The sequence below is a fragment of the Panicum virgatum genome, chromosome 9N (assembly GCF_016808335.1).
Source record: "Panicum virgatum strain AP13 chromosome 9N, P.virgatum_v5, whole genome shotgun sequence".
Lineage (NCBI taxonomy): Eukaryota > Viridiplantae > Streptophyta > Magnoliopsida > Poales > Poaceae > Panicum > Panicum virgatum.
Window position 1 is genome coordinate 14,327,629 of NC_053153.1, and position 24,414 is coordinate 14,352,042.

Sequence of the window (24,414 nt, forward strand, 5' to 3'; positions counted from 1 at the left end):
AATTTGTTCAAAATATGTCTGAAATGGAATGAAAAGATCCAGGTGGGATTGCTTGTCGCACTGATCGAGCTTTCGGGACGGCTCACATAGCACTAGTGAGAACCCGGGCAAGGCTGTGCATGACTGAAGCGAGTGCCTTAAACTTCTGACTACCTTTGGCATAGGCTTGGCCTCGTTGCTAAGTAAAGCATGACAAGCTTTCAACCCCTGGCAAAATCACTTGCTTGATAAGTTTTGATATGCAGAATTAATTCATGATAAAATATAATGGCTGCCTTGGATCACCTTGTATGAGTTTGACTAGCATTGCTTTCTTTCTCCTACTTGCTCTTGCTAGATCATGGGTGATGCTTTTATATTTTGCTGAACTGAACTTGCTAGCTCTAGACTTGATTGATATATCCTGTTGAGCTAGATTCAGTTCCTGCTTATGAAGCACACATGCCTGTCACTCGATGATCATATCTTTGTATGCCTGAATGTTTCACGTACACCCTCTGCACAGCATTCATTGCATAGCATGCTTTGAGGGGAAGTAGGCATTCAGGTTGAGCATTTATCCAGGGGGAGTTGACAGATTGAGTGCTGCATTCATGGGGAGTTGTGCATATTGTGAGAGGTTAAGCATTTTGGGGGAGTTTGAGCTTTTGCATGCTCTTGCATCAGTTGTGTTGAGCCTTTGCCTCTTTCTGGAGGAACCGGTGCTTTGCCATTGCATGACTGTGTTGAGCCCTACCTCTTTCTTGAGGGGTCATGCTTTGTTGATCGGTTGCGTAGAGCCGTTGCCCATGTCTATGGGGACCGATTTTTGGCTTTGGTTTGTCTCATTCCGTGTGATCCTTCTTGACTTTTCGTTGGCTTTTGATCATTTGGATGAGATTTTCGGGTTTTTGCATTTCAAACCATTTCTTTGTGCTTGATTCGTGTCAAGTCACTCATCAAGGGGGAGAAATGTTCCTAACCATGTCTTGGTTTGCTTGGTGATGAGTGATTGACAACGCTTATCGAAATTGGTTTGAGTGTCTTGCTTCTTGGGTCTTTCGAAGAATTCCTTTGACTCCTTGGCGGCGTTGAGCTGTGATCCTTTTCTTTGGGAGCCAAGCAGTTTTTATGTGGAGTCTTCTAGATCCTTGCTCATGTCGAGTGGCCATGTTCTTGACTTTTATCTGGCTTTTGGGCACTCGCTTGGGTTGTTCTTACTTTCATGTCATCTTTTCGACAATGCACTCATCAAGGGGGAGATTGAGAGGTCAAGTTGACAAGTACCTTGACCTCATATATTGTGATGAGTGATTGTCGTGATGACTTGGAGGTTTTGGCGTGTTAGCTTGATTTTGGCTTGTGTTTGTGTCAGGCTAACCGCTGTGTGTGCGTTTTGTTTATGTTCTTGTGTTTCCATCTTCAGTGCCCGTGTGGAGCGTTAGGTGCTGACGGGTGGTCAACACGTGGAGTGGACTAATCGTGGTGTAGTCGCGACTCTGTGGAGATTGCGCCGTGTGCTTGGTCTTTGGATTGCAGGTACACGGGCGTCAAGTGTCGACGGAGAGCTGCCGTGGAGGTGCTATGGCAGATGGACCGTGCGGTATCCGGCGGTGAAGGGCAGCCGGGACCGGAGCTCAAGCCGGGCGGCAGCTGTGGCGTCCACACCTGAATCAAGGGCGCAAGCAGCGATGGATGGCGGGTTTCTTGGTTTACGCCTCAAAACCAAGCAGGCGGACGGCGGTTGAAGACGCCAAGTCGTGGAGGCACGGGTGTCGGTCTCGGGACTGACGGAGGCGACGGGCGTCGACGGCGTCTAGGGCCTCGCTGCGGGCGAGGAGGGTGACGGGCGTCGGGCGGCGTCTAGGGCCGTTAGAAGGCCGAGGCGGGAACGGCGTCTAGGGCCACGGAGTGGAGCGCGGGAATCTTCCCGCGTGAGGAGTTTTAGCGGTTTTCTCAAAACCGGCCATCTACCCGGGTTTCACGGACCTTCCAAAACCGTGGACCAGATCTTCATCAAGATGGCGGCATCGTGGAGAAGACTTTGTTCCGAAGAAAGAACCTCAGCCGTTAGATGGGATCGTGTACAGGGGGTGTTGCAGGCCAACCGGTCTAACCGGTCTAACCAACCGGTCTGACCGGTCCAGTGTACCGGTCTGACCGGTGCCACGGGTATAAATACCCCTTCACTTGTATTAGGTTAGTTGCGGCTGGGTATTCTGTTCGTGGGTCATTTTGTTCCTCCCAGGCCGCCGCCTCTGTCTCTCCCTCCCCGTTCCTCTCTTTAGAGTAGGATTTGATTATGGATTTGTGAGACTTTGTATTGGATTTGATTGGGAAAGGAGGCCCTATCCTCCTTGTGCCCTCTTGGCTTTTGAATCAATCCAATTCTGTCCCTCTTGTGCTCTTTTGTGATGGATTTTCGTTTTGTTTTTGATGCACATGATCGAGACGGTTCTTTGAGCTCTTTGTAGTGATTCCCGTGCTTCTAGCCTCGTGCCCAACCTTCTGGAATTGCTAGCTTTTCAGAATTGAAGTTCTTGAGTTTTTTGAGAAAACCCCAATCCTTCTTGATCTCTCCTCGAATTATCTAGATTCTTTGATCTTTAGGACGAGATCTCTTGGGGATATGTTCACGGGGTAGGGGTGAAGCTATCCCCCAAGTTTCATCGTTGTTCGTGGTCGTTTTGGTCGAGATTCACCGTTTGAATCAAAGTTTTCGGGGTTTTCTAGGTGCCACCGGTCAGACCGGTAGGCAAGACCGGTCAGACCGGTCTGCTCGTCTTTGGACAGACACGACCGGTCAGACCGGTCAAGTGCACCGGTCAGACCAGTCCAGGCAGAGAGGTCTGCTGCTTTCCCGATTCGCTTCCGATTTGCTTCGTGGTTTCGCTCGCACGTTCAAGGCCTTTTGTGTTGGTTTAGTTTTTCCATAGCTATTCCAAACTTTGGTCAGAACGCTTGAGGGCTTGGGTGATTTTCGGGATATAGGCCGACGGTTTGAATTTCGGAAAAAATTTTGATCGGCTCCCATTCACCCCCCTCTGGTCGCCGGCTTCGGTCTCTCACCTATGCTGAATCATCTTTGCCCTACTTTCCATGCATAATTGCAGAATGATTACATTGCATTTGCAAGCTTGTAGCGGCTGCTGTATGCGATGCTAGCCTGATAACTAGGTTCAATTCCTTTCCCCGTTTTTTGCAATGGACATGTTCAATCACTATCTTTAACTTGGTAATAGATCATAGATATTTGTCCAAGAGCGCATCACTTTGGTGCTGCCGGAGCGTGGCATCCGAACCATCGGATTGAAGCCACTTTGGACGGAGCGGTGGCATCCATGTGCCATTTTGCCCTTCGACTTATAATGGTTGTACTTATTAAAAAAAGAACTTGCAACGTTTGTACATATCAACACCAAGCACATACGGAATCAAGTATTTTTTCTCTCTTAGAGGTTTTAAAAAACGATCCCTCAACTTTAAAGCTAGAAATCTTTTGTCCTTCATTTGCCCAAACCATTTGGAGACGATCCCTCAGCAAAGTTTGGAGTAGTTTTTGTTTTTTGCAGGACATACGGATTGAAGTCACATCCCGAATTCCTTGCATCATGGACGTCACGGGAGCATGTGCGAACAATTTTGTGTATGCACTGAATCCGGATTTATATGATGAATTGATTTTTGAATTAAATTTAGTGAAGTTGAAATTTCACCCAAAAAAACATGCCATACAACACTTTATAGGTTACTAGATTACAAATAATGAGTATTAGTAATTTTTCTTCAAATTTTTTGGAGACGATGAGCACGCACTGGTGTTGCTATTACCGGGCGTGCAAGGGAGGATACACAACCATACGCCGCTGTCTGATGGACCGGCAGAGAAGGTCTCCATGGTGGTCGTAGGTGCAGAAGAAGGTGGGCTAGAAGATGCCAACGCCTGTTGTTGCTGGAGTAGACAAATTAGTCGAGGATGAGATGGCAACACTGGCGATGAGGTTGTGCTAGACAAAGCGAGTCGGAGAGGGTATACGAACGGTCTACGGTGGGGCCGGAAGATCCGTGTGTAACGGTGGCGGTGCTCGAAGAAAACGACGAAGAACTCAAACAACTTGATGAAGATCAAGCGGGCAGGACGCAACGACACATAGTCATCGACGAGGTCATGGACATGGTCGGCGGTGGGGAAGATGTAGCGGCGATGAAGACCATAGGCGGCGGCACTGCAGCCTAAGAAGATGAAGCAGCGGTAGCCCTTGTGCTCAGAGAAGATGCGCGCAATACTCGATGACGACCAGCACGGGATCTTGGGAGTCACACACAAATGTTTGATCAGACAGGTCGCACACAATGTCGAAGGAGGCATAGGCAGGGTGTGACAACACTGTTCAGTGCGTGGAACAACACACTGCAGTCGGCGAGGAGACGACGAGGCAGGAATCCTGATTGGTGGAAGCGACGACGAGCCGGCGAAGGTCGACGTGGGGACGAAGCGGTGAAAAGGGTGGCGACAGGCATCCCCTAGGGTGCTGCGCGCCTCATCATGCTGCATAGCCGAAGACGAGGAAGGGTGTCGGTGAAGTCAACGCCATCGTGTAGTACCTCTGGGTGTGCGTAGCGAAACCCGTCATTCTTTTATCTATTTTCTCCTCTCACGGTCAAATAGCCATGGCTCTAGGAGAGAGGAAAAGACATAAAGGTCAAGGGGTTGGACGAGCAGCGATGTGGAGCAAGGCCGGGCGAAGCCTGCCAGGGAGGCCGGAGGTGCCAAGGCAGGCAGATCCCACCAGGAGGTTGTGAATCCCACCGAGGTGGTGGCTCCCAATCAGGAGGGACAGCAGATCCCGCTAGGAGCAGCGGCAGTCCCGGCAGGGCGAGCGGCTCCCCGCAAGAAGTGGCGGCAGATCCCACGAGCGGCTAAGGGGCCTCTGCGACGCGGGGTTCGGGTGGCAAGGCCGAGGCGCAGCCCAACGGGGCAACAGGCGGGGGTACCTCCACGTATTCTACCGACGACAAGGTGAAGGCACCACGCCGAGCCCCTGCGGCCACCACCGCAGCACAGGGTGGGATGGACTGCAGCTTCCACCATGACAGCGTGGGTTGAGGTCATTGTCAACGGCTTCTATGGCGGATGGCGAGGTACTTCGTGATCTACTACTGCTGGATGCTGCGGGGGCGGTGAACTAACGGGATCCATCGCAGAGATTGAAGAGGGTGTTGTCCCCGGCGGAGGTCAACATGGGTGATCTCCCTGGGAGCGCACTAGAACGCCGTTGAGGGGGGCCCTTGATGAGTGCCGTGGGAGACGATCGGTGGTGCGCATAAGATAGAGGTATGGCTGGTGGTAGCAGAAGGTTTAGCCTAGGATCTAAAATTCTAATATCGTGATACCATTCAAGAAAATTGAATTCTGTAATTGGATGGATTGTATTGCATTAAGACCTCGGCTGGTATACAAATGGCAGTCTACTATATGTATATCTACAACCACCAAATATATTCTAACACTTAATGCCTGGCAGGGGGAGATTGAAAGTGCATCTCGGCCCCTAGTGTGTTTTGGTGGATTGATTGACACCACGATTAAAGGACTAACTATCTTGTTGAGTATATGAGCAGGAATTGATTATCATAATTGTAATCTATGTGATGGAATGAATCAAGATTCAAGACATATGCTCATATGACAAGATGAATAACATGTTCTAGTATGAGAGTATTAACAAGCAACAGCTACCATGGAAATTGGGATATGTATCAACGATAAAAAATTTATTCGTATATCCAAATGAAGCTTGTTGATGTAAGTGGAATTCAAAATGACAAGCCAAGGTATTGTGAATGAGACAAAGGTGTATGCTTAGGCATAGTCTCACAATTGGAGAAACTTGTCATAAGGAATGTATGAGATAGTTGATGATCAAGCAAGCATGAAAGAAATGGTGTTCATTGTAATGGCAAAATCAATGTGAGTTCAAGAGGGCTCTCGAGGATAAATGGATGGGAACGAAAGGCGAGTTTCTAGAGGCTATGTAAGCAAAGGCTTGGCATGAGCAAGGAAACCGATAATGATTAAGTCCAAGAATTCTAAGAGACAAGGAGAATTTCACATTGAGAAGCATTATTCATTAGAAGAAGAAAAATAGCTTGAGGATCAAAATGGATTTCATTGTAAGTTAAATGTGATACAAGCCTACATGAAGCTATATGTGATGCAAGGATGAAGAGTTGGAATTCGGGAATGGGTTTCTAGGTACTAAGCTTGGAGAAGGGCAATTGTGGTTGTGCCAAGGAACCAATGCTAGGGTGACGAAACGTTCTTTGGGTTCAACTTGAAGAATCTTGGTCATGTGTGGTGTTCATGTTGGCAAGTATCAATCTTTCTAGAATCTTATTGTGAAGACGGTGACTTGAACTAGAAGTGGATTTCATTCAAAGATAAAGGTTCAAGGTCACTAGCTCAAGGAAGATGTGCTCAAAGTAAAGAAGCCAAGTTGGATGCACACCTCAGATTGTGTTTAATCAACACACGACATAGGATGAAAAAGAGTAGCTCAAGAAGTTGAAATGTAATTTATCTTTGACCTTGAGTTTAGGTGTGTCGTACTATCAAGAGGGATGCATCACAATGGTCTTTGGTTTAGTCTCAGTGCTCAAGTAACCCATGTGAGTTGAGAGAGACACAAAAGCCTCACCTACATATTTTAACATTGTTGCCAGGGCAAATTCGGAAGTTCCGGATTTGGAATCCGGAAGTTCCGGATTTGACACACGTGGTACTAACGGCTAGTTGGTTTGAAAACTCGGAGGTTCCGGGTTGTAGAATCCGGAAGTTCCGGGTTCTAACTGTCACATAACGGCTAGTTTTGTTGGGACCGGCTATTTATACCCCTTAGCCCCTCCTTGGTGGGCTGCTGTTCCAGGCTCTATTCAGTTCATTGCTGGTTGTCCCAAGAAGCTTGGTAGCCATAGTTGAGCTCTCCCCAACCTCTCTTTGTGAGATTGTGTGATTAGTGTATATCCTTGAGTTGGGTTGAGAGAGTGAATGCTTGAGAGCACTAGAGAGCACAGCAAATCTTGAGCACTTGAGATTAGTCGTGATTTGTGTGATTCGCATCTGTTACTTTTGGAGGTGAAGCCTCCTAGACGGCTAGGCGTCGCCGGCTAGCTCCCAAGGATTGTGGTGAGCAGCGGCAAATTTGTTGCGGCACCGATCTTATGCCACGAGGGTGCATGGTCATATAGTGGAAGGAGGAGATAGCTTGACCTTGGGGTCGATACAAGCTTCCTCAACGGAGACTAGGATTCACACATGGGTGCACGGGGTAAATCTGAACTTCGGTAAAACAATTCCTTGTGTTCATTGCATTTACATTTACTCGTGGATTTGAGGAGTTCTCCATTAGACACTTGTGTCTTGGAGAGATTGTTGTTTTGTATGTGCAGGATCTGTGTGAACCTGCTAAAGGAACTTAACTGGGCAGACTCTACAATTGGGGTTTGAATTTATTTTCATTTACTAGCACTACTTTTATTGTGTTCACTCTGTTCTGAGTGAACTCGGAAGTTCCGGATTGACCAACCCGGAAGTTCCGAGTTCACCCTACTGTCTAGCCCAAATCCGGAAGTTCCGGATTTGAAACCCGGAAGTTCCGGGTTTGGCAGACAGTGAATTTAATCCGCTGCATTTGAGTGAAAATTTGTAGGTGTGCCTATTCACCCCCCTGTAGGCGACATCACGGTCCTTTCAGAAAGGGGCGGAGCTTTTATATCCTTGGCGGGAGCCTGCCGCCCCCCTTTCACCCCACCACTTGGCGGCAGGGGCCTGCCGCCCGGCAGCGGGGCGGCAGGCCCCCGCCAAGGACCTCTGCGCAAATAAAATTTATATTTATTTACATAGAGGTCCCTACCGCCCCAGGCCCCCTGCCGCCCCCTACCGGGCGGTAGGGGTATAGAACTGTAAAATGTTAAATCAAAAATATATTTATGTAATTTTTTTGAAAAATATAGAAATAAAAAAGACGCGGCTACGCTCTGCATCTCTCTCGGCCCGGCCCGGGGATCAGCAAAGTCGCCGCACACCGGAGAAAGAACGCGCGACGGCTACCCACCAGGAACTAACTGGGTTTTGCCTTTGCTGTGGGCTTCCAGTTTCGTCGTAACTGATGACGGGCCGAAGAAGGCCGCGGCCATGAAACGGGCCGTAGTTTCACCAGGCTGGGGGGAAGCCGTTGTCGACCTACCTACCAAGTTTTTTTTTGCGTCGACCCTGTGACCCTGTCCAGTGCTCTGCTGCTGGCTGCTGCAGTGCGACCTAGCCGGCGCCAGTCGCCTCTGTTGTTGTCTCAGAATCTTGATTCCACCGTGTTGACTGTTGAGCTCCATGGATAAGCCGTGTCAAGGTTGGTTCACCGTTTCAGTACCTAACCAACGTCAAGCGAACCACTCTTCTTTGCCGCAACTTTTCGCCTGCACGGCTGCACAAACCTTCCCCTAACCACTCTCTCACCTGATTTTTTCCCTTGCTTCTGGACAACCTCTCCCTTCCACCTTGGTCCGCGCCTCGAGCCGTTCTTCCACGACTCCCATCCGTTCTCTTCTCTGCTCCCCATCACTCATCACCCCTCACCCCTTCGCTGTCCCGTCGCTACCGCCCCTTGCAAGGGAACCAGCAAGCTGCACCAGCACCACACACGGCGCTGATTGGATTCATACCAAGCTTGCATTCTTTTCAAAAAAAAAAAACAAGCTTGCATCGAGAAGGCATGTTTCCATCCAGCGTGCTAGCACGATCCTTGGGCTCTTGCTCCTCCAACATTGGCCGGCAGACAGAGAGGAAGCAGTTCCTGCCGTGCCGTGACAAAGAACCTCCTCGCGGGCACCAACCAGCCAGTGACTGAGGGTGTGATTGGTTAGGTGGCTAGGTTGTAGCCTGGCTAAGAGTTATGCATGGCTGGCCCAAGCTAGACTTGTGCAAGCTTTTGCGCTCGTGTTTGGTTGGGTACACTAACACTTTTGGTTTGTATAAGATCATGATTGGTTACCTACCTTAGGGACTTGCTGCACAAGCAGAGCCTATTCCGATTTGTTTGGTTGGCTGCTGTAGCTGATCATCCCACCACATGCACACCCCCTCCTCCACCGTTGGTCTGCCCCGGTGGAATTACATTTGTCGTCACCCATTCTTTCACCCTCCTATCCTTTTTCTCCCCCTCGTCTCCTCTACTGGCGCGTAGCTCCTGATAGAAGGCGCTCCCCCCCCCCCCCCCCCCCCCCCCCAATCGATGGCATCTCTACGTGGATGCCACACTTGCCGCCGCCCACAGTGCTAGAGCTGCTCACGGCGCTCCCTGAGGAAGCAGGAGGAGCAGCTGCGATCGCTAACTGTCGAGGGACAGGCGTGGCTGGGCGTCGGCCGGAGCCCCGAGGCCGTCGCCGCGAGGCTACGCGCCAGGCTCGACCAGCTCATGCTGCAGCTCGCCGGCGACGAAGAGGATGCGCAGTCCTGCTGCTTCGTGACCTCCCCGCCGGTGCTTGTCACCTCCTCCGCGGCGTCCCCAGGCCCGGAGCCGTCCCGCCCGCAGGTTCTGCGGTGGTGTTGACGCGCAAGGTGCGGCGGCTACAGCAGCGCGACTAGGGAGCAGCGGAGGTAACCGCAACCTCGCGGAGGCTTTTTCCCTGCACAAGGTGGGCTGCGGTGGCCAGCGTGGGCCCACCAAACTTGGCCTCGTGGGGCGCTATGCAGCCTGCATAGCGGGAGACGAGGCTCATCTGCGTTTCCCACTATGCAGGCCGTACCGGGCCGATTGCACTATGGGAGTCTGGCTAAAGGGTCTATCCAGTCTACCAAACAATCCGGGCTCCACTATGGAAGCCTGGGTAAGGTCTTATGCAGCCTACCAATCACACCCTGAGTGACTTCGTCTCTGTTATCGTATTGGTATCGGACAAGAGCTAGGTAGAACCATGTGCCGAGACCAGAACCAGCAGCACCCAGATTTGTTTTCTCCTCATCTCTTTGAATTGTTTTTTTTTTCAAAAAAAGATTAGCGCACTCCTGAGTCCCGGCAGGTAATTACTACTTGCTTCGTCCACAAAAAAATGCAATTATGGGATCTGTGCCTGTCAAACTAGTTTAAGTTTGACCAAATTTATATTAAATAATATTAGTATTTATATCTCCAAATAAATTTACTATGAAAATATAATCTACAACTAATCTAATGGTACTTATTTTGTATTATGAATGTTATTATTTTTTTCTATAAATTTAGTCAAAATTTAAACTATTTGACTCCTCGAAAAATCAAAATTGCATTCTTTTGGACGGAGGGAGTAGCAACCAATAGAGTCACTTGGCGCCAACACTAATGCATATAATTTAAAACAAAATGAATAACACCTAGCATCTGCAAACTGAAATTAACATTCTATTATTTTGCAGCACAGGGGCTAACTAATCTTCACTCTGAAGAAAAAAAAAACTAATCTTCACTCTGAAAACGATCCATACCAAAAGCGACAGTTATTCCGTCCGTCCTTCACATCAGGGCGACTGCAGCTCCTCCGACGCTGACGCGGCAGGAAAACGGAACGTTGCAGGCTTGCAGCTGCAAGGAACTCTGATCGCAACATGTGCAAGGAACTTGCAGGTACCACCAAGAGATAGATGGCTACTGATGTGAACGTGATGCAGGTACCTACGGGCGGAGTCCCGGCTAAACTTGCTCAACGGAACAATCATACCCGTAAACTTTGTGAACACAAAAAAAAATCACATCGAATATTTCGACACATCCGTAAACTTTGTAAACACAAAAAAAAAATCACATCGAATATTTTGACACATGTATGGAATATTAAATGAAGTCTATTTACAAAACTTTTTGCATGGATGAACTGTAAATCGCAAGACGAATCTAATGAGGCTACTTAATTCATGATTTGCAATCCGCTAATTATTAATTAATCATGAATTAATTAGCATCATTAGATTTGTCTCGCGATTTACAACCTATCTGTGCAAAAAATTTTGTAAATAGATTTCGTTTAGTATTTCAAATTAGTAAGATTTCTTTGAATTTTTTTTCCAACGAAACTAAACACGGCCCTAGTCCGTCCACTGCCCGTCCGGAACTAGTGGGAAGAAGGTGTCAAAGCCTGACGCGTTTTCTCGGCAGGTTTTTCAAGGCGCCAACCTATCATGGCCGGCCGGCGACTGACCCCGGCTCTGTGACGGATCACAGGGAAAGCATGGCCTCCCGCCTGATCTGAACCGGTAAGGGAGGAGGAACTCACACAAAACTAGCTCTCGACCTGATGCCTTTGGTTAGGGGGACCTTCTTTCCCGAACGCAGGCAGGCGCGCGCATGATGCGCATCCCAATCGCCAGAGTCCGCCCGCCACCAGGAGATGACGCGCTAGAACAGGACCGACGCAGTTCAGGTTCAAGCTGAATGCGTTTTGGCAGTCTTCAGGATCAGGCTGCCGCAGCGATGCGCAATGCCACCGGCGATGCCAAAAGACGCCATGGTGCCATGCCACTGGAAGGAAGCGGAGCGGATGCGTCTGGCTCGCCAGTGCCAACCCACCCATGGCGCCGGTTTGCGCCGGAACGGACGGGACAAAACCTGGCAAGGCGACAAGGGGCCGGGGGAGCTCCCCGAATTCGGGAGAATGGCCGGCAGTGTGCCACTCCCCCAGTTCGGGCGGATAAGGCCGTGCAGGTGCCGCGCCGGGCCACAGTATCACCGACGCGACCGGCGGCGCGCGGCCGGGACGTGGCGGCCGGCACGCTCACGTGGGCCTCGGGCGCGGGGTCGGCGAGGCACGCCGCCGAACGCTAGCTAGCTTCATGATTCGGGGGGAGCTGGGCCTGCCTGCCTGCCTGCTGCCGCTGCTTTGGAATGCTGGCACCCTCCCCGTCACCGTCAGATCAGGCTTTGCTCGCCTGCCCGCAGCCTTTGCGAGCCCGTGGTCCATCGCCGGGGAAGGAAGGAAGAAGGATCCAAAGTCTCGCGACGTTCTCTTTGGCTGGCACGGGTCGGGAGCGCAGCCGCGGCGCGTGCCTTGTCCTGCTGCTGAGAAGTTTGCCGGACAACAGAGCATCAAACAGTGCGTGCCTCTGTTCATATTGGGGAATCGAACGCCCAATGCGATGCCAGAGTCTCACATTCACATCGGCAGCCGAAGCCTGTAGTTCGTTGCCAGCACAATGTAAAAAACGCATGGGATCACCAGCAGTTTAGCAGAGAGTTTAAGTTAATGTTTCTCCGACCCACCCAGCAGCGGGGGTGCATACACAAACAGCAACTGAAAGTCTGAAACTGAACCAACACGCATCATCTTTTCTCCTTCCCTTTTGCTCGCTGCTCACTAATTTACATCAGTTACCACGACATGGGGGACCTCGGATCGCCTCCCCGGCGGGCAACCGCCACCGCGGGGCGATCCCCGAACCGAGCGAAGGAAGGCGTAGCAGAGCACCGTGAGCGCCACGGCGGGGAGCTTCCCGGCCACCAGGCCGGCGAGGGCGACGGCGACCAGGACCAGAGCCGCAGGAAACCTGCTTCCTGCTTCGCTCTCCTCTTCCTCCTGGACGAGGTTCACCGCCGGCGCGTCGATTTCTACCGGCGCGGCGACTACCTCTATGCCCCCCTGGCTGCGGCGAGACCCCCTCAGAGAATCCGGCTCTCTGGCCACGGCGGCATCCGTTTGATTGGCCGTGCCACGGCGCGAATCCGCCGCCGTGGCATTGCCACGACGCACCGACGCGTCAGCTTCGTCGCCGTCGCTGCGGAAAGACCCAAGGGAATCCGCCTCCTTACCCTTCCGGCCTTTGTGCAATTTTTTACTAGCGATCAGCTTCTTCCAGGAACGCTTCTTCGTCTTGGCCTTCGCCTTCGAGCTGGTTGGTTCGTCGAGGGCGCCGCTGTCTTGTTCCACGGCGAGGATGGAGACCTCGCTTCCCCTGTCGGTGTCTGAGCAGCTAGGCCGGGACGGCGCCGTCTCCGCGTCCACCTCCCGGATCGGCGAGACGCGCCCCCGGCCGTCCAAAAAGAGCCGCCCGTCCGTCGCCGCCGGCCGCGGCCGCCGGGGGCGCAGGGAAGGCCTCGCGGACTCGAGCAGGAAGAGCGAGAAGGAGGCCACGGTGACGGCAGCAACCACCTTCTTGCTCCAGATCACGAGGAGCGCGAGGGACACCACGCCGCTGAACGCGAGGAAGCCCATCCCGAGGCCAAAGCCGCCGCCTTTGGCGCGGCGGGCGGGCGGGGCCGGCTGAAGGTCGGGCCTCGGCCGATCCGACGACGAGACGGCGACGGCGGCCGGCGGGGGAGGCGGAGGCGGAGAGGCAGGCGGCAGGGATGTCGCCGGCGAGGGGGAAACGGAAGGGGACGGCGAAGGCGAAGCGGCGGCGCCGCGCATCCCGCGCTTGGAGGACGGGGAAGGCTGCTTCTTGAGGCGGCCATGGTTCTTGACGACGAGGTCGGCGAGGGAGGTGGGGAAGCCGGTCTGGACGGGGAGGGGCCCGGCGCGGGAGGGGCGGAGCGCGGCGAGGAGGCGGCCGAGGCGGCCGGACGGGCGTTCCTTCGGCGGGCTGGGCATCGGCGGCCGCGCCCCTCGCCGGCGAGCATAGGAGGACGCCGGCGCGCGGGCCGGGGCGGGGCCGGGGGGGGGGGGGGGGGGGGATTGGGAGGTACTTGGGGAGGGGGATCCTGGCTTTCTGGTTGGGTTTGGTGCTCGTGCTCGCTCTGGGTTGGTGACTCGGCTGGCCGAGTTGGTCTCCGCTTTTGGGGCGTCGGGAGGGAGGAGAATAGGAGGCCGAAGGGGCGCGAGTGGATTTTGTTTTCTTTTTGAACGAACAAACGAACAAAAAAAAAATTTTTTTGAACGAACAGTGGATTTTGTTTTCGGTCAAACTTTTTTCGAGTCTCTTGGATGGAGGACAGGTATTGTGATTGGCTAAATTTGAAATGGGTGAAAGGGAAGCGTGTTCGGGATGCTTTTGCAGGGAGCGGTTGAGACTGAGGATGATGGTTTTCATGAAAACAGAATGGAGCATGTGTGTGTTACTTAAAAGCATTATATATGTGTTGCAAGAAAATACAATGAGGTCTAGAATAATCACATTTAAACAATCGAACCAAAACACCATCTTCAATCCCACGTGGGTAGATTAACAACCATACAAAAACCTAAGACGTCTGGTATACTCGACGAGATCTGGAAAGATTGTCAACATTGGTGATGGAGGAAGAAATAAGTGGCGCCGCTCGATCCAAATTTAGCGGTGTCGCACTGATCATTTCGACAATGGATGCATCTTATTTATCCACACAATTCCACAGTAGTGGTGTTTAATGTTCTCTAAGTTTAGAAAAGATATGAAACATTATAAAACTTCAATAAATGGGAGTTCATTAATAACTAGTTACATGCTATTTAAATCCTCAATATCAATCCGTTATAGTCTTCGTCATTTGGGCGATGATGGCGTGCTTTTTCCATTCCTGATTGCAACACCAGAAATAGGGAAGCATTCACGATTCATGCAAACCTCATGTCATTAGGCATATCATCTTAGCTAGCTCTTTCCACACGTCACCATCATCTGAACGGTTTATTACAATAACAAGTTTTTCTTATGGATGTGGATAAGGATGGTTGTGGACCTCAAGATTACATCTTAGACATCAAAATTCAAATATTTGCAATGGCCATTTGTTTTCATATTGCGGATCTCCTCCTGTCCATGGGTTTTAGATGGTCAACAAAACCATCACTGAAACCTCCGCAACACAAAATATAAAACCACTAGATGCAAGCATGTAGTCCATAGCCTTAGTCCCATGAACCTCAATGTGATTTGCAAGAATTACATAACCTATGGCCTATTTTTGACCTTGTTCCTACTACAAATAAATAATAGATGCCCCAGCCATTTCACATCATGGGCTCACCTAGATACCAAACGTAAAATATAAAGGTCAATACATTAGTATCTTTGTGAAATGTTTGGGAAATATATATTTTGTGCATGAGCCTTATAAGACAAGGAAGTTCTATGAGTGAAAGGTCAATACATTTTCTTTCTAGGGTTGTCACATGCTTGCACGTGAAATTATCTGGGACTCACTTTTTTTAACTGGGTTCCGGTGCTTTCTGAAAGACGACTGGTGGACATATATGCAATATGCTTTATCCGCTCTATTCGCATCAGCCAGGCATAAGTACTTTTCTCTCACAATAAATCAGCACCAGCCAGCCAACGGTTTTTTTCTCACAACAAATTAGCACCAACCACAACCATCTTCTAGAATAGTGTGCATTTTGTTGTAATAAATTAAGACTCATGGAGTATGTTAACGAACATAACAAGAACTATCCATATTCATTCTATTATCATATTATGATAATCACAGGATCTTCATAAGCAATGAGTGTTTTATGGTCGCACAATGAAATTGTTTCGCTGCTTGCGTGATTCGTCAACACAAGGGAGCAAGAGGGAAAGTTCTCTGCATCAAACAAGAAATGGAAGCATGAGCGAACCAGCTGATTCACTATTATTTAGCAGTTTGAGACGACAATTGCGTGTCAATCACATTGTGATTTATTGCTCTAGCAATGGTATTGTTTGTCTGTTTTTTTCCCACGAAACAAACTGGGTTTACTGCACGAAGTTTCAATAAGTGTTTGCATCAAAATTGTTGGCAAATGAAGACGGAAGTTTACTAAGTAGTAGAAGTACAAATAGATGCTAGCTCCCAATAGCTAGCAAATATGTACTCAATGTGAACCTGCCAGAGGTATTTTGGTATTCCCTCCATTTCAAATTGTAAGCCATTCCAAGTTTCTTGAAGAGACAAACTATTTTTACGTTTAACCGAAATTATAGAAAAAACTAAAAATATTTTTAGCACCGAATAGATATACTGCGAAAGTATATTTAATGAAAAATATAATGCTATTTAGTTCAAACAAAGTGAACTTAATAACATGTGTTTGATATAATAATATTAGTACTTTATTATATAAATTTGGTCAAACTTTAAATATTTTGACTCTCAAAGAAATTGAAATTACTTACGATTGGAAACGAGGGAGTAGTTGGGCAACTGATAGGATGCATGCTCTGTCCGTAATGGAGGGTGTGGTTGAGTACTAGACAAACAACAAGCGACCCGTTCACAAATCATGCATACCTCGTGGCACAGATTAGGTGTGTCACCTCGCCTCTTTGCAACACGTGGACTCATGAGCAGTATACAGTAATAATGCATGTTTGCCAGTGGAGGAATCGGTCAATATCGGGTAAATAAATTCCCAGAGACTTGTTTGGGTCAATGGTTTCGTTGAGAATTACTGGTCAAGTAAACCATGGGCGACAGCCAACTGCACATGTGGCACAAAGATAAGCAATGCAAGCGCATACTCCTTCCGAATCCCAAACGTACTGGGACCGTTTCAGCCTTCTCAAGCTTCATCATTTTACCAACTTCCTACACCCTTGCTCAGATTAGTAAATGGTGCAACTCTCAGCCTCTCACGGTTTAATGAGTCAACTTTACGATATATAATAATATAGATAAAATACAACAAAGTCAGTTGAGTTACTTTTTTTCTAATCCTTATGCACATGGACAGTAGGATGCATGTTTCCGTAATCTAAAACGACTTGCATTTTTAAAACAGGGGGTAATGCAGAATCTTCTTTTCCGTGTCCATAAATCCATCACATAAAAAGTAGGATAAATAAATTGATATATAAATCAGTGGAGATCAATTGCTTTTCCTAGGTTTTCTTGCTTTTCAAAAGATTGCGCCAAAATATTTTGTGCCGGCTAATCTCTTGAAAGACCATGGAGGTAAGATGTCAACCCAAATTTTTAAATGATTGTGGGTTTTTGTTGTTCGTATGAGGTAGTACGTTAGTTAAACGGGCGACGAGGTGGCTTCATACATGTTTGCTGCGCTACTAGTTATTAAACGGATGATGAGATGGCTTCGCATATGTTCGCTGCGCTACTAGAATTGGTTTGCGAGTGCTCTACAATATCCATAGAGATGATTTCTAACTCCATGTTTTGTCCGGAGCCGGAGTTTGTGGAGCTAGATATATTTGACGTGAAAAATTGAGAGCGGAGCTGGATCTAAGCTCTCTCAAAAGAGATCCTTGCTTAGTGTTAGCCTAAACGTTAAACAGTGAACCTATCATTTAGAAAAATCGGTTTAGACGGCCAAGAGAGATCTATCATCTATGGACGACTGGAACGAGTGGCCGCGCGTAGCCCGACGATTCCGCCGTGACGCTAGCTAGCCGCAGCTAGCAAGCAACCAATAGCTCCCTGCGTGATCCGTCAAGGCACGAGCGGCCAGGAGGAAGAAAAGGAAAAAAAGCTTGTCTGCTGCGACGCGGGAGATGACGTTGAAGTAGAACAGGGCTCGCTCGTTCAAAGCATGGAGTCCACTTCTCCGATGTCCCGTTTTTCTTTCCAGCCCGTCTCCGTCACGACGGTCTCGTGACACACCACCAGCGTGTGCGTGACTTCGCACAGTACACAGGGCTACAGGGCCATGCCGTGCGGCGTACGAGCAGGGGCAGGCGCAGGACCGCGCGCCGCCGGGCCGGACCGGACCTGCCACTTCTCTCTTGGTAGGGGAATTCCGAGTCACTTCTCTGTGCACATGCCGTCGAGTGCGGGCACAACCTTGCAGCCTGTAGGAGTAGCTTGCCAGGCATCATCCGGTCAGCAAGAAAGAAATTCGGCTGTTCTTGGGTCAGCGGTGGAATACGATCATGCTGTTCTTCTGAAGCATGGGCAAGATGGAAACTGCTTCCCGGCCTGCCTCTGTTCATAATCAGAGCAGAAAAAGAGAACTCACGAATCAAGCGTGAGCAGTTTCAGATCAACATGCCCGGCCACTCCAGTTGCATTGTCTCTATCAAGCTAATTAACACACAACGAAGACCCTATCTAATTCTCGCAGTCTCTTGACAGCCTCCAACCGATGGTGTCCAGGCCACTCGTTCAGATTTCAGGCCATGCCTTTTTGCATGGTCTAACCTCCTGTGCATGCTAGACATCTTGCGTGTCACTGTCGATTTGTCAAAGTCACCAAGCCCTTTGCACTTGCACAGCTGCGCATCATTGTCTGCGAGACGGAGACGCGTGCAATGAGCAGAGCTGTTGGACCAGTTTGTCTCCAGCAACAAACTTTGGAGGGGAGCAAAGCACAACTCGAACGTACCAAATCTGCCTCTTTTCTCTGTTGCTTTTTTATCACATCTAAAAGCATATACTACCTTTGTCCGTTGCTTTATTTATTTCCTTTAGTTTCCTCCGTTTGAGTGCATGAAATGCTTTGCGCTTGTACATTTCATAAATACTCTATTCATAAAACGCACTGCTGATATCTTTAAAATCCAAAAAGAATCTGCCAAATCCTGTTTTTTAAATAAAAAAATAAATTGCCAAATCCTGTTAACTGAGCAGAAGAGTTGCATAGCGGTTGTATTTTAAAATCTATTGGCACAATTACGCTGGCTATTCCGCTAGCCATGTGAATATTCGGCACCCTTTTGTCTCATCTTCCTTTGCTGTCTTCTTCCCTTTGTTCTGCCCTGTCACTAAAAATCTCAGCAAAAAGGCCCCTGCTGTTTTCAAAGGGACGGAAGATCCCAGCAGAAAGCTGTGACGAGTGCTGCAGCTGAGACTTGGTCGCTGCTGCGCTCAAATCCCTCAGGAATACTACACATCTGCTCTCGGGTACGGCGAGGAACATTTGCCGATGGTGACGATGCTTGGAAATAAAAGCAAGATGCTTGATCAAAAAAAAAGAGCAAGATGCGAGTTCCTGAACTCAACTTGGACAATGCAAAATGAAAAATAGCAACAGCGGCTAGCCTGCAGCTACATGTCAGTGTCACCCGGCCCAGCGTTTCAGTTTCAGCGAGCTCTGAAGATGTCCACGTTTCAGATTCAGAGGAACCCCCGCGAAAGCGGTGACGACGGATCCGCTGCCGGGGAGGTGGTGTTTGTTCCGGAATCCACAGCGTGTTGCACCGACCTTTTGGGGTCCGCTTGTGCCGCTCGTAAGCTTTACCTTTTCACCTGAGAAGCTCCAAGGCTCCCGCCGCCCATGGCAGCTGAAGCCTTCTGCCATTCATTGTGTCCCAATTTGTAATCTCGTACAGTTTTCTGCCTATCATCGCTATGCGTTGTAAAATTGCTGAACTCCTGGCTTTTGGTGAGCTTATTACAAGAAGCTCTTGAATAGGTTTGGTGGGGGTTTCCCTTCAAAAACCTCAGAAGTTTTGCCTGCACATCCACGCGAGTCTGACATTCCTGATCCACGCTGCATGGATTAAGAAAGGAGGAATGTGAGGACACATCTGCCGAGGGGTTTGGAGAAGGGAGATGTGGTCAGAGTTCAGTACGCATGCCGCAACACTGCCGTGGGAAAAAGAAAACAATGCAGAAGATGACTGCGTGCAGGTCTTGGGCACCACAAGGGATCGGAAGAAAAGGTCTGCGCGACGTGCTGATTAGTGTTTCGGGTTCGAGAAGATTCTTTTCGGTCGAGAGATAAGACCACCGCATAAAAAAAAGGAGCAAATGATGGTCTTCTTGCTGAAGGACGTCACTGAATTGCATTGGCATTCTGAAATGAATAATCCCAGTGCCTGGAGCACTACGACACAACCCTGCCGTCTTTTGTTTGTGCCGCGACAGAGACATCTGAACAAGCAAGCAAGAGGCGGCAACGCGCAGGGCCTTGGTTTTTTAGGCAGCCGGACGCAGACAAGCACCAGCACCCTCTTTCGATCCTGAAGCTCTGCATGTCTCGGCCACCAGAAGTGCAGAGTAGGGCAGCCTGCCAGTTCTTTCGGTGACACATGTTGAGCTCCGGCAGCGAGCGAGCGATGTATCGATCTCTGCTTCTTGACGTTGGATCTGCATTAGCTCAGTGGAAAAACATTAACGAACGGGCCATGTGTGCCTTGGCCCTTGGTCATCACGTGAACTGAAACGTGTCCCTGCATGTTGGTCTTGTCTGCACAGTTGTTCTTGCGCCAGTGCCGAGTAGTGGACTAGTGGAGTGTTCGTTTCTGGTGGAATGACCTGAACAAAAAGATAACGACGAGCAGGAGCAGACCTTGGAGACACGCCTAGCCCGACGTTGGGCTGCATCTTCGTCGACTGGCCCTCCTCCACGCAGAGCCTCCTTCTTCTATGGGCTCATGATTTTAGGCCCAGGGCTCAAATCCACCACTTATGGAGTGATACAATACAAGTGCTAGCAATCATACACAAGCATCTGTATCAAGATGACAAGGCACATTCTTCCAAAAAAAATGACATGGCACATTGAAATGACGATTTTTTGGCACCTAAAATGAAAAATCAGACATTTATTACTGCACAAATGCAACACAGCAACAGAGGAAACACAAAGCAGGCTTTCAATAAAACTGGGTATTCCTAACATTTACACAACAGAGAGTAATTCCAACACATGAATAAACAAATTTAAACGCACTGAAAAAAGTTCACAACAACGAACCAGCACTAGCATTGACAATCGTAGATACACACACAAGCTAGAAGCAGCAACAAGTGCAGACACGGCAGTACACGCATATATACGTACAATACTTCAGGTAGTAGGGATAAATGTATATATGGAGAGCGCCTCTCGATGGCATAGCGTAGGAGAGAAGCTCAAGAAGAAACTCGTGCACACGACGGATAGGATCGAAGTCCGGTCATCAGGCGTGCTCCTCCTCGCCGTCGACCTCCTCCTCGTCGTACTCCTCGGCGGTGGCGTCCTGGTACTGCTGGTACTCGGCGACGAGGTCGTTCATGTTGCTCTCGGCTTCGGTGAACTCCATCTCGTCCATGCCCTCGCTGGTGTACCAGTGCAGGAAGGCCTTGCGCCGGAACATGGCCGTGAACTGCTCGCTGACGCGCCGGAACATCTCCTGGATGGAGGTGGAGTTGCCGACGAAGGTGGACGCCATGGACAGGCCCACGGGCGGGATGTCGCACACGCTCGACTTGACGTTGTTGGGGATCCACTCCACGAAGTAGGACGAGTTCTTGTTCTGCACGTTGATCATCTGCTCGTCCACCTCCTTGGTGCTCATCTTGCCCCGGAACATGGCCGATGCCGTCAGGTACCGCCCGTGCCGTGGGTCCGCCGCACACATCATGTTCTTGGCGTCCCACATCTGCTGCGTCAGCTCCGGCACCGTCAGCGCGCGATACTGCTGCGACCCGCGCGACGTCAGGGGCGCGAACCCCACCATGAAGAAGTGCAGCCGCGGGAACGGGATCAGGTTCACGGCCAGCTTCCGGAGGTCCGAGTTCAGCTGCCCAGGGAACCGAAGGCAGCACGTCACGCCGCTCATCGTCGCCGAGATCAGATGGTTCAGGTCACCAACTGCATGCTCGTTCGTTCTCGTTATAATTCATCCATTATTAATTAGGAACGGAAGGCAACTAACACGCATGTAAGACCGAGAAGATGCATTGTGCTTACATGAAGGGTTGGTGAGCTTGAGGGTGCGGAAGCAGATGTCGTAGAGCGCCTCGTTGTCGAGGACCATGCACTCGTCCGCGTTCTCCACGAGCTGGTGCACGGACAGCGTCGCGTTGTAGGGCTCCACCACAGTGTCGGACACCTTGGGCGACGGGAACACGGAGAAGGTGAGCATCATGCGATCGGGGTACTCCTCGCGGATCTTGGAGATGAGCAGGGTGCCCATGCCGGAACCCGTGCCTCCGCCCAGGGAGTGGCATACTTGGAACCCTGTCAGCAACACGGGCAATGTCAGCGTCAGTCTGTTTCAGTTTGACAGAAAGTGATCAGAGATTTCAGAGTTTTTGTTTGTAGTTCAGACTCAGATATCAACATACTAGTTCGGTCCTGTACGATTTCAACTCATATACGATTCCAAGTTATGCATTGCAAGTTGCCAGAGAATGCAGTAGGTCGAGTTTAGGCCGTCAACATTGCCAGGGAATTGTAGCCTTGATCTCAAAACATATATGATTTCAACTTATGCATTGCAAGCTGCAACCAACTTATTAGTTTTTATGCTGCTTTTACTGGGTGTATGTGCTAAAATCCATTTCACCTCATGTAAGTCCAAATGCAATCATGCAAGTATGTACACTAAGCAAGTAAGCAACACATGAGTAATCCACCCAACCACCAGCCACTTGGTACAGCCTGTCTCACTGTCTCATTCGTCACAACCACCACCGACACTATTACAGTAGCAGCAGATCTAGATACTTTCTTTTTTTATTTGGTAGGTTGTACCACATTGTCATTAATCAGAGCATGATAACATCACAAGTAGTGCATTATTGTGCTAATCTCAAATACTTTCACCATTCCTGGAAGATGTTGACAGGTGATGTAACGTTTCTTCAATACTGAAAACTGGTATCTGACCGACAAAACCATGTGTTCGGCACCTCAAGGACTAAAGATCTCCTCTGAGCAACAAAGTATATTGCAAGTAGAAATGATTTTTTTCAGTAAAATTAGCTTCCACAAATGAGGTGTTCGGTCAGTTAAATCTTGCATTAGTCATAGCCTGGTAGGACAACAAATGCATGACAATAAGTTCTGCTTGTACCCACTGAAACATAATTAATCTGAAAGCAATTGGCCCCACGGCACATAGCAAAGTTGCACGACATATTGATGAGAAAAACTGGGAAACAGATGCGACATGGCCTAATCTAGCTTATTTTCAGAACTGCAATGCATGTCTGAAGTCATACCCTCATGATACTTTTGGTTAGGAATTAGCTACATCCACAGAAACACACACATGAATGTAACTTCCAACAAATTAATCAAAGATCCAGGAATGAAAGAATTCTATATTAGGCATGCCTGTTATGTTGTGCAGCATCTAATATTAATCAATTTGCAGGTACAATTCTGTGACTCTGTCTAGCAAAGTTTCAGTCACGTAATTGAACTGAAAACAAGCATCCAAGATGAATACAGCTAAGTACTGACCCATGCTGATTGCAATCATCTGAATGGACATTAGACAATGCGGCGACTTGTGACTTGTGAGACAATGGGAGTATCATTCGAATAGTTCCAGTACAGTAAAAAGGCAACACAAATGAAAGTGTAGTTTTAAAGTAGCTCTGAAAATGTTCTGGCCTTTCAATTTATACTGCTAGTACATGAATAGATTTCAAGGGAAAATATCAATTCCCTGCTTTGGCAGTGCATTAAAATCAATATTCAGATAATGTCCTCCAACCTATTTTCGTCTAGACTTTAATTCGCCAAATCGACAGCATTGACACTCGGCGATCTGTTACCTATCGAGGCCTGCCTGTCAACGCTGCCAAGTAGGCGTAGCTGCGTTTAATGCAACCGAATTCTCCTGTAGGGTGTTAATGTTGTGCTATTCCTGTCCTCGCAAAAACATAAAAAATCAAACCATGGTCCAACAATTGCGTGCGTCCTTCTTTGGCTACTACTGGATACAGAAACGCAGGGCGGTTGCGGCAGATTTACAATTTACGTGACAAATTTTTAAAACTTTTGTGCCAACTTTGGACCGAATTGGTGGTGTTCCCTGCATTAGTACTACGCCCCAATATCAATATCATATATAAAATGGCTGATCCGATCCGCGCACGAATCCATGTGTGGAAACGGAGCACGGGATCGGCGAGGAAATCGTAATCGAACAGCGCTGTTGGACAAAATCAATCAATCGATGCATCATGCGTTGCGAAAATTGCGTGTCCGTACCTTGGAGGCAGTCGCAGTTCTCGGCCTCCTTGCGCACGACGTCGAGGACGGAGTCGATGAGCTCGGCGCCCTCGGTGTAGTGGCCCTTGGCCCAGTTGTTGCCGGCGCCGGACTGGCCGTAGACGAAGTTGTCGGGGCGGAAGATGCCGCCGAAGGGGCCGGCGCGGATGGATTCCATGGTGCCGGGCTCGAGGTCCATGAGCACGGCGCGGGGCACGTAGCGGCCGCCCCCGGCCTCGTTGTAGTAGACGTTGATCCGCTCGAGCTGCTGCGCGGAGGACCCCGAGTAGCGGCCCGTGGCGTCGACGCCGTGCTCCCCGCAGGTCACCTCCCAGAACTTGGCGCCGATCTGGTTGCCGCACTGGCCGCCCTGGATGTGCAGGATCTCCCTCATCTTGGCGGTCGGTCGGTCGACGGTGGTGGGGGTGGGGTGGTGGTTTGTGGAGGCGAGGCGACGAAGGGAAGGGCGGAGGCGGAGGAGAGGAGGGGGGAAGCGGGTGGGGCGGAGGGCGGTTATATGGCCATTCCCAGTTTGGAGGGAGGGGAGTCTCTGATCGACCTGTCCATATGGGTCTCAAGTTTGCCCCGTCGGTTGTGCATGGACCAGGTGTATCTACAGTGCTAGTGCTG

At 49.6% G+C, this 24,414-nt stretch overlaps 2 protein-coding genes across 2 annotated transcripts; both read right to left on the reverse strand.

The window, feature by feature from the left end:
• Positions 1-12,199: 12,199 nt before the first annotated feature.
• LOC120688243 (protein enabled homolog) lies at positions 12,200-13,812 on the reverse strand. Its single transcript, XM_039970476.1, has one exon. It carries the CDS (start codon positions 13,585-13,587, stop codon positions 12,358-12,360), a length of 1,230 nt encoding a protein of 409 aa, XP_039826410.1. The 5' UTR covers positions 13,588-13,812; the 3' UTR covers positions 12,200-12,357.
• Positions 13,813-20,428: 6,616 nt separating this feature from the next.
• Positions 20,429-24,326, reverse strand: LOC120688242 (tubulin beta-3 chain). The gene is made up of 3 exons (XM_039970474.1): positions 23,785-24,326; positions 21,529-21,798; positions 20,429-21,429 (listed from the first exon to the last, which is right to left on the reverse strand). The coding sequence occupies exons 1-3, from the start codon at positions 24,176-24,178 to the stop codon at positions 20,756-20,758; spliced, it is 1,338 nt and encodes a 445-aa protein (XP_039826408.1). The 5' UTR covers positions 24,179-24,326; the 3' UTR covers positions 20,429-20,755.
• Between the last annotated feature and the right edge of the window lie 88 nt (positions 24,327-24,414).